The sequence below is a fragment of the Nerophis lumbriciformis genome, linkage group LG09 (assembly GCF_033978685.3).
Source record: "Nerophis lumbriciformis linkage group LG09, RoL_Nlum_v2.1, whole genome shotgun sequence".
NCBI lineage: Eukaryota > Metazoa > Chordata > Actinopteri > Syngnathiformes > Syngnathidae > Nerophis > Nerophis lumbriciformis.
The window spans coordinates 37,178,796-37,194,010 of NC_084556.2; the positions used below are offsets into that span (position 1 = coordinate 37,178,796).

Here is a 15,215-nt window from a genome sequence, read left to right on the forward strand (position 1 = left end):
CCTTGAGGGTGCATGGGAGTTTGCCCAACCAGTCTACATGTGCTTTGTGGACTTGGAGAAGGCATTCGACCGTGTACCCCGGGAAGTCCTGTGGGGAGTGCTCAGAGAGTATGGGGTATCGGACTGTCTTATTGTGGCAGTTCGCTCCCTGTATAATCAGTGTCAGAGCTTGGTCCGCATTGCCGGCAGTAAGTCGGACACGTTTCCAGTGAGGGTTGGACTCCGCCAAGGCTGCCCTTTGTCACCGATTCTGTTCATAACCTTTATGGACAGAATTTCTAGGCGCAGTCAGGGCGTTGAGGGGATCTGGTTTGGTGGCTGCAGGATTAGGTCTCTGCTATTTGCAGATGATGTGGTCCTGATGGCTTCCTCCGGCCAAGATCTTCAGCTCTCACTGGATCAGTTCGCAGCCGAGTGTGAAGCGACTGGGATGGGAATCAGCACCTCCAAGTCCGAGTCCATGGTTCTCTCCCGGAAAAGGGTGCAGTGCCATCTCCGGGTTGGGGAGGAGATCTTGCCCCAAGTGGAGGAGTTCAAGTACCTTGGAGTCTTGTTCACGAGTGGGGGAAGAGTAGATCGTGAGATCAACAGGCGGATCGGTGCGGCGTCTTCAGTAATGCGGACGCTGTATCGATCCGTTGTGGTGAAGAAGGAGCTGAGCCGGAAGGCAAAGCTCTCGATTTACCGGTCGATCTACGTTCCCATCCTCACCTATGGTCATGAGCTTTGGGTCATGACCGAAACGACAAGATCACGGGTACATGCGGCCGAAATGAGTTTCTTCCGCCGAGTGGCGGGGCTCTCCCTTAGAGATAGGGAGAGAAGCTCTGTCATTCGGGGGGAGCTCAAAGTAAAACCGCTGCTCCTCCACATCGAGAGGAGCCAGATGAGGTGGTTCGGGCATCTGGTCAGGATGCAACCGAACGCCTCCCTAGGAAGGTGTTTCGGGCACGTCCGACCGGTAGGAGGCCACGGGGAAGACCCAGGACACGCTGGGAAGACTATCTCTCCCGGCTAGCCTGGGAACGCCTCGGGATCCCCCGGGAGGAGCTGGACGAAGTGGCTGGGGAGAGGGAAGTCTGGGCTTCCCTGCTTAAGCTGCTGCCCCCGCGACCCGACCTCGGATAAGCGGAAGAAGATGGATGGATGGATGGATGGATATTCCAGGTTCGGGGAACAGTGGCTACTCACAAGGTTTGTGTTTGTACCCCAATATTATATTAAGAGGCTGCCTTCTCGCGATTTTTCTGTGGCTTCCTTTGTCTGTCCTGGCGATGGAAATTGCGGCCTGCTAGCTCGATAGCTAGGTCCACAATGGATGAATGGAGCCAGGTTTCTGTGGCAATTAGGACGCAGCTATTTATAACAGTATTGTTGGTAGTGACCTGAAGTCTCATTTCCTCCATCTTGTTAGCGAGATATCTTACATTCGTTAGAAAAAATACTCTGCAGCGGTGGTTTGTCCGGGCATTTCCTCAACCTCGCTAGCAATTCGGCTCTGCAGCCTCTTTTTTGTTTAGGTTCTTTGCTGCTTGATTCTGGGTATGGTGAACCACACTGCGCCAGGGCTTCTGACTAGTTCCTCCGTTATGTTATTCCGGCAGAGAAACTCAGCTGTAATTGTGCTTTCACCACGTATTCTGACTTCTATTAGATATTGTCTGCTATAACCATTTTTCGCCCAACATGTCAATGCTCATAGACTTAGATTGGTCAGATCTAGTCTAGCGGCTGGTGCCAATAGACTAGAATAGTGAAGCCTACAGAGAAGCCGCTAGCCTAGATCTGACCAATCTAAATCTATGAGCATGAATTTATTAAGCCTACTCGGATGATAGGTGAAAAGTCTTCTAAGACAAACCAAACAGTCCATTTTAATATCAGCATGCCAACTTTTTTGTTGTTGCTAATTTTCAATCAATCAATCAACGTTTATTTATATAGACCCAAATCACAAGTGTCTCAAAGGGCTGCACAAGCCACAACAACATCCTCGGTACAGAGCCCACATAAGGGCAAGGAAAAACTCACCCCAGTGGGACGTCGATGTGAATGACTATGAGAAACCTTGAAGAGGACCGCATATGTGGGTAACCCCCCCACCCCCTCTAGGGGAGACCGAATGCAATGGATGTCGAGTGAATTTTGCTCATTTTACTTGACGTATGATATCTGTTGGCATGCCATTGTTAGTATGCAAACTTCTTTTTTTTTAAGCTAATGTTGTAGGTTTACACACACATCAGTCATATTTTGGTACTTGATGCATGCTAACGTTAGCATGCTACTGTAACATTTTAAACACATTTTTTAGGCACACACAGAGTAATATGTTTCAGTACTTGACATGTTACAGTTAGCATTTTAGCTTGCTAACATTAGCATGCTATCCTTTTTAGCTCATTCAAATGGTATTTGGTAGTTTATATTTTGTTATTTAGCTAATGCAAACTGTAAGCATGTTATTGCTAGCATGTTAGCAAAGTACATTTTTCTTTTGGCTTCTTTTGCTAATACTTTTTTGCCAGTATAAATATGTATTAAATGTGGGAAACCACCATTTGGTGGGAAAAACAAAACGACTTGACGGGTCAAATTTGGCCCCCGCTGCCCACTTTGGGCACCCCTGGTCTAGAGAGAGGATAATATAACAGCTGTTGGTGTGTCAGCATTGTCACAGTCAGTACAAAACATCAATCTATACATTGGTGGCGTCGATACCATGGGTATATTGATACTAAAGTGATTGGGTCAATAATTAAATGTACTCAAAATATATATTTTTCCTGATTTTGTTAATGTTTACAAACTCAGTGAACAATTTCTTGCACACAAGACTGCAAAAACCAAAGGATTTAGCAGGTAGTAGTTTTTCTTTAAGTTTATTCATTGTGTACTATTGACTTTGTTTTGCTGAAACAATTGTATGTGATAAAACAAAACAATGAAGTTTAAATATAGTGTTGACATTCACTGTCAATAGAGCTAACCATAAATACATTGCAACATTTACAGTTAATACATGTGCTTGGTATTGGCCGATATCACTGATAGATATATCGAAACATTCCTAATAAAATATCATTTGAAAACAGAATAATCTAAACAAGAATATGCACAAATGGTTGAAAACCATGTTAACAAACTGCCATAGGGGTGTCTACCTAGAGTAAAGAGGTTCCACTGTATATCCTCCTGAGTTCCAGCATCCTCTGCATTTGTTTTTGGTCTTTTCTGTTTTATTTATTTTGGCAGTCATCCAAAAATACATATGTTTACTGCAGAGCTTGATGGTTGTAAGGAGATTGGTTACAGAGCATCCGGAAAGTATTCACAGTGCTTCATTTTGCATTGAATACATTCAGGGTGTACCCCGCCTTCTGCCCGATTGTAGCTGAGATAGGCTCCAGCGCCCCCCGCGACCCCAAAGGGAATAAGCGGTAGAAAATGGATGGATGGATGGATACATTCATTTTTGTCCTCAACTTTTTACAGACAATACCTCATAATATCCTTGTGAAACGTTTTTTTTTTTTAAATTATTATTATTTTTTACAAATTTAATAATACCAAAAATAAAAATCACATCTACACAGCCTTTGCTCAATCAATACTTTGTGGATGCACCTTTGGGAGCAATTACAGCCTCAAGTCTCTTGAATACGATGCCACAACCTTGGCACACCTATCTTTGGGCAGTTTCGCCCATTTCTCTTTGCAGCACCTCTTAAGCTACATCAGGGTGGATGAGAAGCGTTGATTTTCATCCAGGATTTTTAATAAGTATATTAATTTTTTTTTTAAATAAAATTTGCAAAAAAAGAAAACCATTTTTTTTTTTACATTGTCGTTATGAGGACAAAAACATGAATTTATTTCATTTTCGAATAAGGCTGTAACATAACAAAATGTGAAAAAAGTAAAGCGCTGTGAATGCTTTCTGGATGTACTGTATATGCTAAAATATCTGAACAAAACAGAGTGTATCTTTTATTATTATATGTAATAATGTCAATGTTAATAGTGAATCTATTTAATTTCTACAATATATGTAGGCCCAATACAAAAATGTCCCCCCCACAATTCCTTTAACTATCTCCCTAAATCAAAACAGCCACCTATGATTAATGGTTAGTGGTGCACATTTCTTTCCAAAGCCGGTCGCTCCCTACAGGAATGTGCTCTTTTCGGTCTCCATGGAGAGGAAGCATGAGATTCATACTGTTGTAGAACAAAGCTCAATGCTCAATGGATGGGTTTGCAAGCCCCCCACACTCATTGTAGCAGGATTAAATAAATCAAGGCCAGTCCAGACCCAGAAGCACGACACCCCTGCCATGGCCTTTCAGCTTCCACCAAAGAGACACGCACAAACACAGCTTGCCCCTTACACAGCCACAGGATACACTTGGAGCAATGCTCTAGTAACCTGGCTCACCCATCAACTATGTGCATGTACTGTACCACCAACACAAAGACAACAGACACCATTCTCTTCAGGCAATACACCTTGAAAAGCTGGGTTATAATTATATTCAACAACAATATATTTCTGTATTATCTTTTGTTGTAGCGGCCATTCCACCGAATCAGTGCCATTTGCATCCCCAGGAATTAAAATGTATAAATGCATGCTAAAATTTACTCTTTTTTTTAAATCAAATAAAATTCCCTCCACATTGATCTGGTTGCATATTTAATAAAATAAAATTTAAAAGATTACTTTTAACTACTGCGAAAATGTTTATTTGTTGCCTAAAATGAGACTTTACAATGAAATTGAATCATTTAAATTAGTGGTTTTTAACGTTTTCCTGGCCAATGATCCCGAAACTGAAATAGAGATGATGCAAGGACCCCCCACTTTTATATCTTGTATAACATTGGGTTTTAAATCAAATGGGTCCTTAAGGTACCTTCAGAACTTAAACCTAAAATATACAAAAATGTACTCCTAAATCAATCACACAGAACACAGAATAATACATGGCTTAATTAATAAATCAAATGGATTATTGATAATGTGAATTTAAAGACACACACACACACACACACAAAAAAAATTACTGCCCCTATTTCTGCGGACCCCTAGGGGTCACGGACCGCTTGTTGAAGACCTCTGATTTAAATCCTTTAAAAATGTTGTTTCTACAAATTTTTGTAACTTCTTACGACTAACACTATTTTTACTTTCTTTTCTTTTTCTAAATAAATAAATTAGTCGTTAAAATTCACACCATGGTTTTTTTCACTCAGTCCTGTTACCCTGATGTTAGACATGGTCATCAGGAAGTTACATCATGCAAAGTTCTGCCAGCCTTTCAAGTACACTCATTATTTTTTCTGCATATTCAACAATATTTCAACTATGCCTGTTGAGGTCGATAACATCTCAACACAGTCCTGTTACCCAAATTATTTGTTAAATCACTGTAACGCACAATGTCAACATGCTATTAGCATAAATGCCAGGTGGTTTTATTACACAAATGTGCCAATTCCATGCTTAAAACTCACTCCTGTTATTTTTAGTCTTGTAACTCAAATTGGTCATTTTGGCTTAAGAACTTTGTACAAAAATAAAATAAAGTTTACTAAAACGGACCAATACAAATTTGGAGAACATGTATATTATCAGATTTTGAGTTGAAAAAAAGACATACATTTAAGTTTATTCTTAAATTTACAACAAGCAAATGGCACTAATTCAGTGGAAATAGCGTGGGACCCCTGGAGCAATTATTTTGGACTAAAGCATGCACCTGGGGATAAGTTGATTGGCAACACTAAATTGGCCCTAGTGTGTGAATGTGAGTGTGAATGTTGTCTGTCTATCTGTGTTGGCCCTGCGATGAGGTGGTGACTTGTCCAGGGTGTACCCTTCCACGACCTCGAAAGGGACAAGAAAATGGATGGATGGATAAAGTTAAATTACGTGCACAATAGAACAGCCTCATGGATGGGAACAGTGGAGAAAGATAAACACATTGCAAAGAAGTGCATTGTATAGCAGCTCATTTGACCAAAATATTTTACGCATACTGTACCCTGGCACTGAGTCATACTGCAGGGACGGTCCGACGCTACACTGGTTAAATATATTGGATTGAATATCGTAAGAAAAAAAACCAATAACTCAGATCCGATCTGATCCCAAACTAGCAGAAATGCCGACGTACACTATGTTAACTGAGATGCAGCGGCTGTAATGTACTGTGGAACGTTAGTTAGCTAACAGTCACTTGTGTGCATTGAAAAATTGAATCATCCCACATTTAGAAACAAAGGTATGCATCCAATATTGAGCCTAAAAGAGACTATGTCCTGTATTACTGTGAGAATCAAGATTAGCTTATGAAACATTAACAGAAATAATGAATGACAGCGCTGTCTCTCGGCTAATGGCTGTGCTTGAAGTTGCAAACAAAAACGTAACTTTCGAGCCTCCCCACTCTTAGTTGGCGCAGCAGATATCAGAGTGAACCTCGTAAGATCTGACCAAAACATCCGGTCTGACTCGCTAGCATTAGCTTATAGTTAGAGATCGACATAACTTTGTTGAACAACCATTGAAACAAAAAAAGTGTGTAAGAAATTCAATGCTGGGAATAAAAGAGCTGATATTTGTTGATTTAAGGAAATACATCAACAACAACAAAAACTTGACTGAGCATTAAGGTAGCTAACTACACACTAAAAAATGTTGGGTTGAAAAATAACCCAAATTTAACCCAACTGCTGGTTCAGAAAAGGACAAACCCCTTTTTTGAGTTATTTTAACTCAACCTTTTGGGTTAATTTTTTCAACCCAACTTTTGCGTTGAAATATTTAACCAAAAAGTTGAGTTATGATAACTTAATGTTGGGTTATTACCAACCAAACTATTGGGTTAAATTATTTAACCCAAAAGTTGAGTTATGCCAACTCAATGTTGGTTGATACATAACCCAAATATAGGGTTGAATGCAGTGACGTGCGGTCACTAGAGGCAGGTGAGGCGGGGCCTTACCTGCCATCATGGAAAGAAAAAAAATGTAAAAAGAAAAAAAAAAAAATTAAATTGTTATATGTATCCAGTGATTATACTAAAGTTATTTTCCATTTAACTTCACCAGTTTTAGATTATTTTTATTCAAAATCGCTGAATTTTCACATTTGCCGTTCAAATACTGAGAAGAGACGGTGCGGTGATCAGCAGCCAGTTGAGGCACGTCACTGCGTTGTGCCTCACCATGGATTGCGCAATGACTCGGCTAACTGCTGGCCTGCTGTGCAGTGAGACCGTATTGCAATATGAATTATACATACTTGCCAACCTTGAGACCTCCGATTTCGGGAGGTGTGTGTGTGGGGGTTGGGGGGTGGGGTGGGGGGTCGTGGTTGGGGGCGTGGCTAAGTGGGGAGGAGTATATTTACAGCTATAATTCACCAAGTCAAGTATTTCATATATATATATATATATATATATATATATATATATGTAAAATAAATATATATTTATAGCTAGAATTCACTGAAAGTCAAGTATTTCTTTTATATATATATATATATGTAAAATAAATATATATTTATAGCTAGAATTCACTAAAAGTCATTTATTTATATATATATATATATATATATATATATATATATATATATATATATATATATATATATATATATATATATATATATATATAAATAAAAGAAATACTTGACTTTCAGTATATATATATATATATATATATATATATATATATATAAAAGAAATACTTGACTTTCAGTGAATTCTAGCTATAAATATATATTTATTTTATTGTATATATATATATATATATATATATATATATATATATATATAAAAGAAATATTTGAATTTCAGTGTTCATTTATTTACACATATACTTGTTGAGTTAAGGGTTGAATTGTCCATCCTTGTTCTATTCTCTGTCACTATTTTTCTAATCATGCTGAACACCCTCTCTGATGATGCATTGCTGTGTGGCACGCACAAAAGTGCTTTCATCAAATGCACTAGATAGCAGTATTGTCCTGTTTAAGAGTGTCACAACATTGCTGTTTACGGCAGACGAACTGCTTTACGGTAGACCAAAACGTGAGTGCTGTTGTTGTCTGTTGTTGCCGCGCTGGGAGGACGTTAATGAAACTGCCTAACAATAAACCCACATAAGAAACCAAAAACTCGCCCTCGATCATTCTACAGTTATAACGTCATTGGGCAGGCACACCGTTTATATTGTGGGACCTGAGTCTGCCTGAATTTCGGGAGATTTTCGGGAGATAATTTGTCCCGGGAGGTTTTCGGGAGAGGCGCTGAATTTCGGGAGTCTCCCGGAAAATCCGGGAGGTTTGGCAAGTATGGAATTATATCAACTAACTAAACTATGGCATAGTTTAGTTAGTTGAGGTGTATAATGGACATTGTATTTTGTCAACAACTATATGTGTGTAACGTATTTTTTGTGCTGAGCATTCATTAAACGGCTGCAAAAGACGTACTGGCTGAGGCTCGCAGTAATCCGGCCTCCTGGTGGTAGAGGGCGGTAGTGATCCCAGAGATCATTCCTCGACCGCAGAAGAAGTGAGAACAAGCAACAGTTAGCAAGTCAAGTGCAGCGGTCGTTTATTATTTCCTCTCGCCTGAACTTTTATTCAAAACATGGAGGATTACATATGTAAAATAAAACAGTTTTCTAAACTGGACTTTAAATCGAAGCAGGAGGTAATAATCAAAGGTAGACCAAAAAGGTTTGCTTCAGACTTCGGGACAGAAGACCCGTTCTTTTCAAACGGCGTGGTACACATGCAAAGGCTGGCTGTGTGGATGTCCAGCAAGAAAGGTAAGACCATAATAATGTTTTTTTAATTAAATGTGCTTTTTTGTGTGCTACAGTTTGTATGTGTAAAGAATGCTGGTATGAGCTTTTAAACATAACCCGTTAACTGCTGCCAATCAAATGGTGAATAAGATGCTCTTTAGGGTTCATATGTTTGTAAATCTGACTGTGATGAAGTCAGTGCCTCACCAGCCATGAACCTCACCGCACGTCACTGGTTGAATGTATTTCACACAAAAGCTGAGTTATGCTCACTACAATGTTGGGTTATTCCAAACCCAACTATTGGGTTGCGCAATTTAGCGCTCCTTGCCCCAATAGTTGGTTATAAATTCTGAATATTTCTGCTGGTTTGTCCAACTCCTTCCCAACTACTGATCAAAATAATTTTTATTCCATTAAAATATACTAGAAAGCAAGATATGAGGGACATTTTTTTCTACATAGTCACGGTGGGGTCACATTTTACTGCGTGGATCATTCTCCCAGGATGCAGACGGGACTCCGGAGGCAGGATACAGGTAAGGAAAATATTTATTATCCGTAATTCATACGGGATACAAACAAAAGTGCACCAGCGTGCCGATAGCACGGGAAGCTAACGGAATAGCGAACAAGAAAAGCTTAGCATGTAAACAGGCAAACAAAAAGGCGAAGCTTAGCTCAGGAATCAATTTAGTCGTCGTCATAACTGTTGCGTGGAAGCAAATAAGAAAGCCAGGCTGAGTGTGGCGAAAAGCAGGGAATAAGTAGCTCCCTGATTAGTGCCCAGGAGCAGGTGAGCGTCCCGAACACTAATCAGAGGCAGGTGAAAACAATCTGCAGTCATGGCAACTAAAACACAAACCCAGTGGTGCTCAAAACAGAAACTGAGGGAGTCAAAAACTAAACAAATATGACGGATCATGAAAATAGTAGTTCTATACAGAATGCTCAAATATTTTCATGTACATAAGATGTGTGATTGTAAATAATGTTGATGAGATTAATCCTTAATAAAATTCCCTTCAAGAAAAAAGTACCTTTTTAATAAAAGAAGCCTTTTACCCAAAAATGCATTACTCATTGACAGTGTTGGGACTGTAACGCCGTTAGTTTCGGCGGTAACTAGTAATCTAACGCGTTATTTTTTATATTCAGTAACTCAGTTACCGTTACTACATGATGCGTTACTACATAAAAAATAACGTAAAATAACGCAGTATCGGTTAGAAACAGAAAATCTGAGTGTGTTTTATTGGAGCGCTGCGGTGTTGTCCTTCTGATTCTTCTTGTGTCACAAACCGGAGAAGAGAGACGCACGCTCTGTGTGTGTCTGGGTGTGGATGTGGGTGTGGGTGTGGGGAGGGAGGGGAGGAGGGGCGTGTCTGATCATGACGGAGCTGCATTCGAGTTTGTTAACATGGAGATATTCTCACGACTTTTCTTTTGTCGAGCACAAAGAAAATAACATTTTAGTTAAATGTAAGTTGTGTCTTGGATCAAAGATCCCATCTACTGCCCCAAAACAGCAATTCAAATCTGCTGAAACAGCTACAAAAGCAACATGCTTCGACAAAGCTAGTAAAGAGAGACACAGACTCTGATGCTACTTCACCTCCACCTCCACCACTTAAGGATTAACTCTGCCTCTGCTCATCATTCAGCACTGAAGGTACACACACTCTGTCAATTCTCTTATATACTCTTTCATTCTAGACTTCTAGAGTGTTTGATTATCACATCACTCTAAATGTATAGACTATAAAGTTCACAAACATAAAGAGGGATGCTAGTGGGCCAGGCCAATCTTTCCTTATCTCTAAACTAAAACTGGGGAAATGCGTAGTGTGTTCTGGGCTTGAGACATGATTTTGTTTCAGAATTCCTTGAGAAAAAAACGCCTGGTTAGGCTTTGTGTATGTAGTGTGTGCCTTCCTTGCTTTACAGCTATGTTGTTATTATGCTGTTTGTTACTTATGTATGTTATGTTGCAGCTATTTAAAATAGTTTTGTCAATTTGTTCTGGCCTGAAATAAATTGGCCCTTTGAAACATATCTTTGTCTTTGTGTGTTGTATGTAGACCACATTGCTTAGCAGAGTTCAGTGATGCAAATGCATGTCAAGTTGATCAACAGATTGTATTATTCTCCAGTGCAATAACAGTACTGAAATGAAGGCTAAAAGGGCATTAATGGGAGCTTTAAAAAAATTTTTTTTTTTAAAATAAGTAACTAGTTACTTTTCACAGTGACGCATTACTTTTTGGTGTAAGTAACTGAGTTACTTTTGAAATAAAGTAACTAGTAACTGTAACTAGTTACTGGTTTTCAGTAACTAACCTAACATTGCTCATTGAAAAACAACCCAAAAATGGTTCATAGTTTTGAAAACCCAGAAATTTAGATAAAATAATACCCTTATAACCCAAAAAATTGATTGCTCTTCATAAAAATAACTCAAAAATTTAACCCAACACTCGCAACTCATAAATTGGGTTATCAAAATAACCCAGCATTTTTTAGTGTGTAGGCTTGTCTGTCCCATACCGAAGCAGAAGGAGTCATAACGCCAGCCAAAGACGTTAAAATAAAATCTAAATAGAGGACATTTATCCATGAAAATATGGAGAATCTACTGATGGTGTGTTTGATAGGGAAGCAGCTGGAAGGAGATACCGTAGAAGTTGAAATATTACCGGTATGATGTCAACATGAATACAACCCTGGAACAAAGTGGCTCAATTTACATTGAACATTCATTTACCATGCTGTATAAAAAACCTCCACTGTGTTTTTGAACTGCGTACACAGTATGGTTATTTGAATAGGGAGGAACAAACAAGTTTGGGTCTGGAGTTAGTTTTTGCGTCTGTTGTCTACCTGAACTTAGGCTGTAGTGGTTTAAAGGGTCGGCCGCCCATGCATTGTCCTGCATTACACTCTCCATCTCCAAATCTGCATGCAGCTCGATAGACAGATGCACCAACGGCAAGATGGATGGATGATCAGATGGATGGAAACATGAGAATCAGCAGAGGGAGAGAAGCACTTCAAGTTAGAAAAAACCCCAACAAGTTTTACTTTGAGACTTAAAAGAAGCCTCAAGAGTGCCTGAGATAATCTCAAGAAATGAACATGAATACTACAGTTTACAAGTAAAGGTGTGCTAGTGAGAAAGGGGGTTGCATGGGGCAGGTGGAAGTAGTCATATACCAACACGCACATGGGGGGAAGAGACTCCAAGATGCAGGCGGCGGACCAGAACACGGCGATGCTGAGACAGAGGAGGCAGAGTCAGATGCAACACATCGAGACACATGCAAACATAACAGCGTGTCCCTAAAGTCTGCACATACAATATACATACATTACAAAAAAAAACACTAATATTTTTGGATTATTTATATACAAAAAAACTTAACTCGGTGTCCTGGTACAACTGGAGCTTTGAGTATTGGTCGATTGATCCAATACAATATCTGCACGAATTATACATATTATTACTATTTTAGAGTGTTGCATGTTAGAAAAATAATTACTCATGTGAAATATTCTGAGAACATTGGTAGGTATAAAAAAACACTAACCTATTTATTATTAATCCTCTGGAGTGGACTTATGCAGCCTTTAAGTTAAAGCGGTAATTGTTTTTTCTGCAACAACTACTGTGGTGGCCACAATAATTCATTAAATTAATCTCATGACGCAGTAAGTTAAATGATGCAGACACGTTTGTTACTGGATACTTTTCTGATACATTCTGCCATAGGGACTTTTTATGTGTAAGTAACATGTAACTATTTACATTTGATACTTGTTTATATTGACAAATGTGCTGTTTTAGAATGCAATGTCATTCAATAAACACTATTGTTCTTATTTCTTATACTTATTCCTTATGTGTAAGTTGTGTGCTTAAAGGCTTACTGAAACCCACTACTACCGACCACGCAGTCTGATAGTTTATATATCAATGATGAAATCTTAACATTGCAACACATGCCAATACGGCCAGGTTAGCATACTAAAGTGCAATTTAAAATTTTGCGCGAAATATCCTGCTGAAAACGTCTCGGTATGATGACGTCAGGGCGTGACGTCACGGATTGTAGAGGACATTTTGGGACAGCATAGTGGCCAGCTATTAAGTCGTCTGTTTTCATCGCAAAATTCCACAGTATTCTGGACATCTGTGTTGGTGAATCTTTTGCAATTTGTTCAATGAACAATGGGGACAGCAAAGAAGAAAGCTGTAGGAGGGAAGCGGTGTATTGCGGCCGACTGCAGCAACACAAACACAGCCGGTGTTTCATTGTTTACATTCCCGAAAGATGATAGTCAAGCTTTACCATTGGTCTGTGGAGAACTGGGACAACAGAGACTCTTACCAGGAGGACTTTGAGTTGGATACGCAGACACGGTACCGTGAGTACACATGCAGCTGCGGCTTCCAAACATTTGATCGCTTGCCCGTACGTGCGTGCCGCTATGTGCATGTCACGTACGTAACTTTGGGGAAATATATGTGCTGTATAAACTTTGGGGAGGTGAACGGTACTTTGAGCTGTGGGATTGAGTGTGTTGTGCAGGTGTTTGAGTTGTATTGGCGGGTTATATGGACGGGAGGGGGGAGGTGTTTGTTATGCGGGATTAATTTGTGGCATATTAAATATAAGCCTGGTTGTGTTGTGGCTAATAGAATATATATATGTCTTGTGTTTATTTACTGTTTTAGTCATTCCCAGCTGAATATCAGGTCCCACCCGCCTCTCACAGCATCTTCCCTATCGGAATCGCTCCCACTGCCCTCTAGTCCTTCACTCTCGCTTTCCTCATCCACAAATCCTTCATCCTCGCTCAAATTAATGGGGAAATCGTCGCTTTCTCGGTTCAAATCGCTCTCGCTGCTGGTGGCCATGATTGTAAACAATGTGCGGATGTGAGGAGCTCCACAACCTGTGACGTCACGCTACTCGTCTGCTACTTCCGGTACAGGCAAGGCTTTTTTATCAGCGACCAAAATTTGCGAACTTTATCGTCGATGTTCTCTACTAAATCCTTTCAGCAAAAATATGGCAATATCACGAAATTATCAAGTATGACACATAGACTGGACTTGCTATCCCCGATTAAATAAGAAAATCGCATTTCAGTAGGCCTTTAACTGTGTGTAGCTGCTAGATCCTAGTAGCATATAGTCTACCATGTTTACCTTTTGTAGATGATGTGACTGAAATAGAAGAAAATAACAACTTTGTATGCTTATTGGAGGACATTTAGATGTTAACTGGCAGTCCAGCTTTGTACAAGTGAACATGCTGCAGGACTGCATGTAGCAAGCAGATATACAGTGCATCCCGGTAGCATTCACAGTGCTTTACCTTTTCCACATTTCGTTATGTTACGGCCTTTTTCCAAATAAAATAAATATCCCATAATGACAATGTGAAAATGTTTTTTTTGTTTTTTTTTGCCCATTTATAAAAAAAACAACAACAACTAAGAAATGACATGTACATAAGTATTTTTGATGCACCTTCGGCAGCAACTTACAGCCTCAAGTCTTTTTGAATACGATGCCACAAGCTTGGCACACCTATCTTTGGACAGTTTAGCCCATTCCTCTTTGTCCATTCCATTTTTTGCAGCGCCTCTCAAACTCGGTCAGGTTGGATGGGAAGCGTTGGTACACAGCCATTTTTAGATCTGTCCAGAGAAGTCCAATCAGATTCAAGTCAAGGCTCTGGCTGGGCCACTGAAGGACATTTACAGAGTTGTTTTGAAGCCATTGCTTTGATATGTTGGCTGTGTGCTTAGGGTCGTTGTCCTGCTAAGAAACAAACTGTCGCCCCAGTCTGATTTCAAGAGTGCCCTGGAGCAGGTTTTCATCCAGGATGTCTTTGTACATTGCTGCATTCATCTTCCCTCTATCCTGACTAGTCTACCAGTTCCTGCCGTTGAAAAACATCCCCAGAGCATGATGCTGCCACCACCATGCTTCAGTGTAGGTATGGTGTTGGCCTGGTAATGAGCAGAGCCTGGTTTTCTCCAAACATGACACCTGGCATTCAAGCCAAATAGTTCAATATTTGTCTGATCAAACCAGAAAATGTTGTTTCTCATGGTCAGAGTCTTTGAAGTACATTTTGGTTTTTGTCTAGCCATTCTACCGTACAGGCCTGATTGGTTAATTGCTGCAGATATGGTTGTCTTTCTGGAGTATTCTCCTCTCTCGACAGAGGAATGCTGTAGTTCTGACAGAGTGACCATCGGGTTCTTGGTCACCATCGTGACTAGGGCCCTTCTCACCCGGTCGCTTAGTTAAGATGGCCGGCCAGCTCTCGGAAGAGTCCTGGTGGTTCCAAAGTTCTTCCATTTATGGATGATGGAGG

The 15,215-nt window shown here is 39.9% G+C and overlaps 1 protein-coding gene across 3 annotated transcripts in view; it reads right to left on the bottom strand.

Moving 5' to 3' along the window:
• Positions 1–15,215, bottom strand: part of arhgap32b (Rho GTPase activating protein 32b) — a 286,393-nt gene that overhangs the window by 77,523 nt on the left and 193,655 nt on the right. For 2 of the 3 annotated variants that reach the window (XM_061963230.2, XM_061963229.2), the window contains exons 12-13: positions 12,047–12,097; positions 11,704–11,778 (exon numbers count right to left, since the gene is read on the bottom strand). The exons of the other annotated variant lie outside the window; for it this stretch is intronic. In XM_061963230.2, coding sequence (XP_061819214.1) covers positions 11,704–11,778; positions 12,047–12,097 — 126 coding nt within the window. The remainder of the gene's footprint in view (positions 1–11,703; positions 11,779–12,046; positions 12,098–15,215) is intronic. 3 annotated transcript variants of the gene reach the window in all.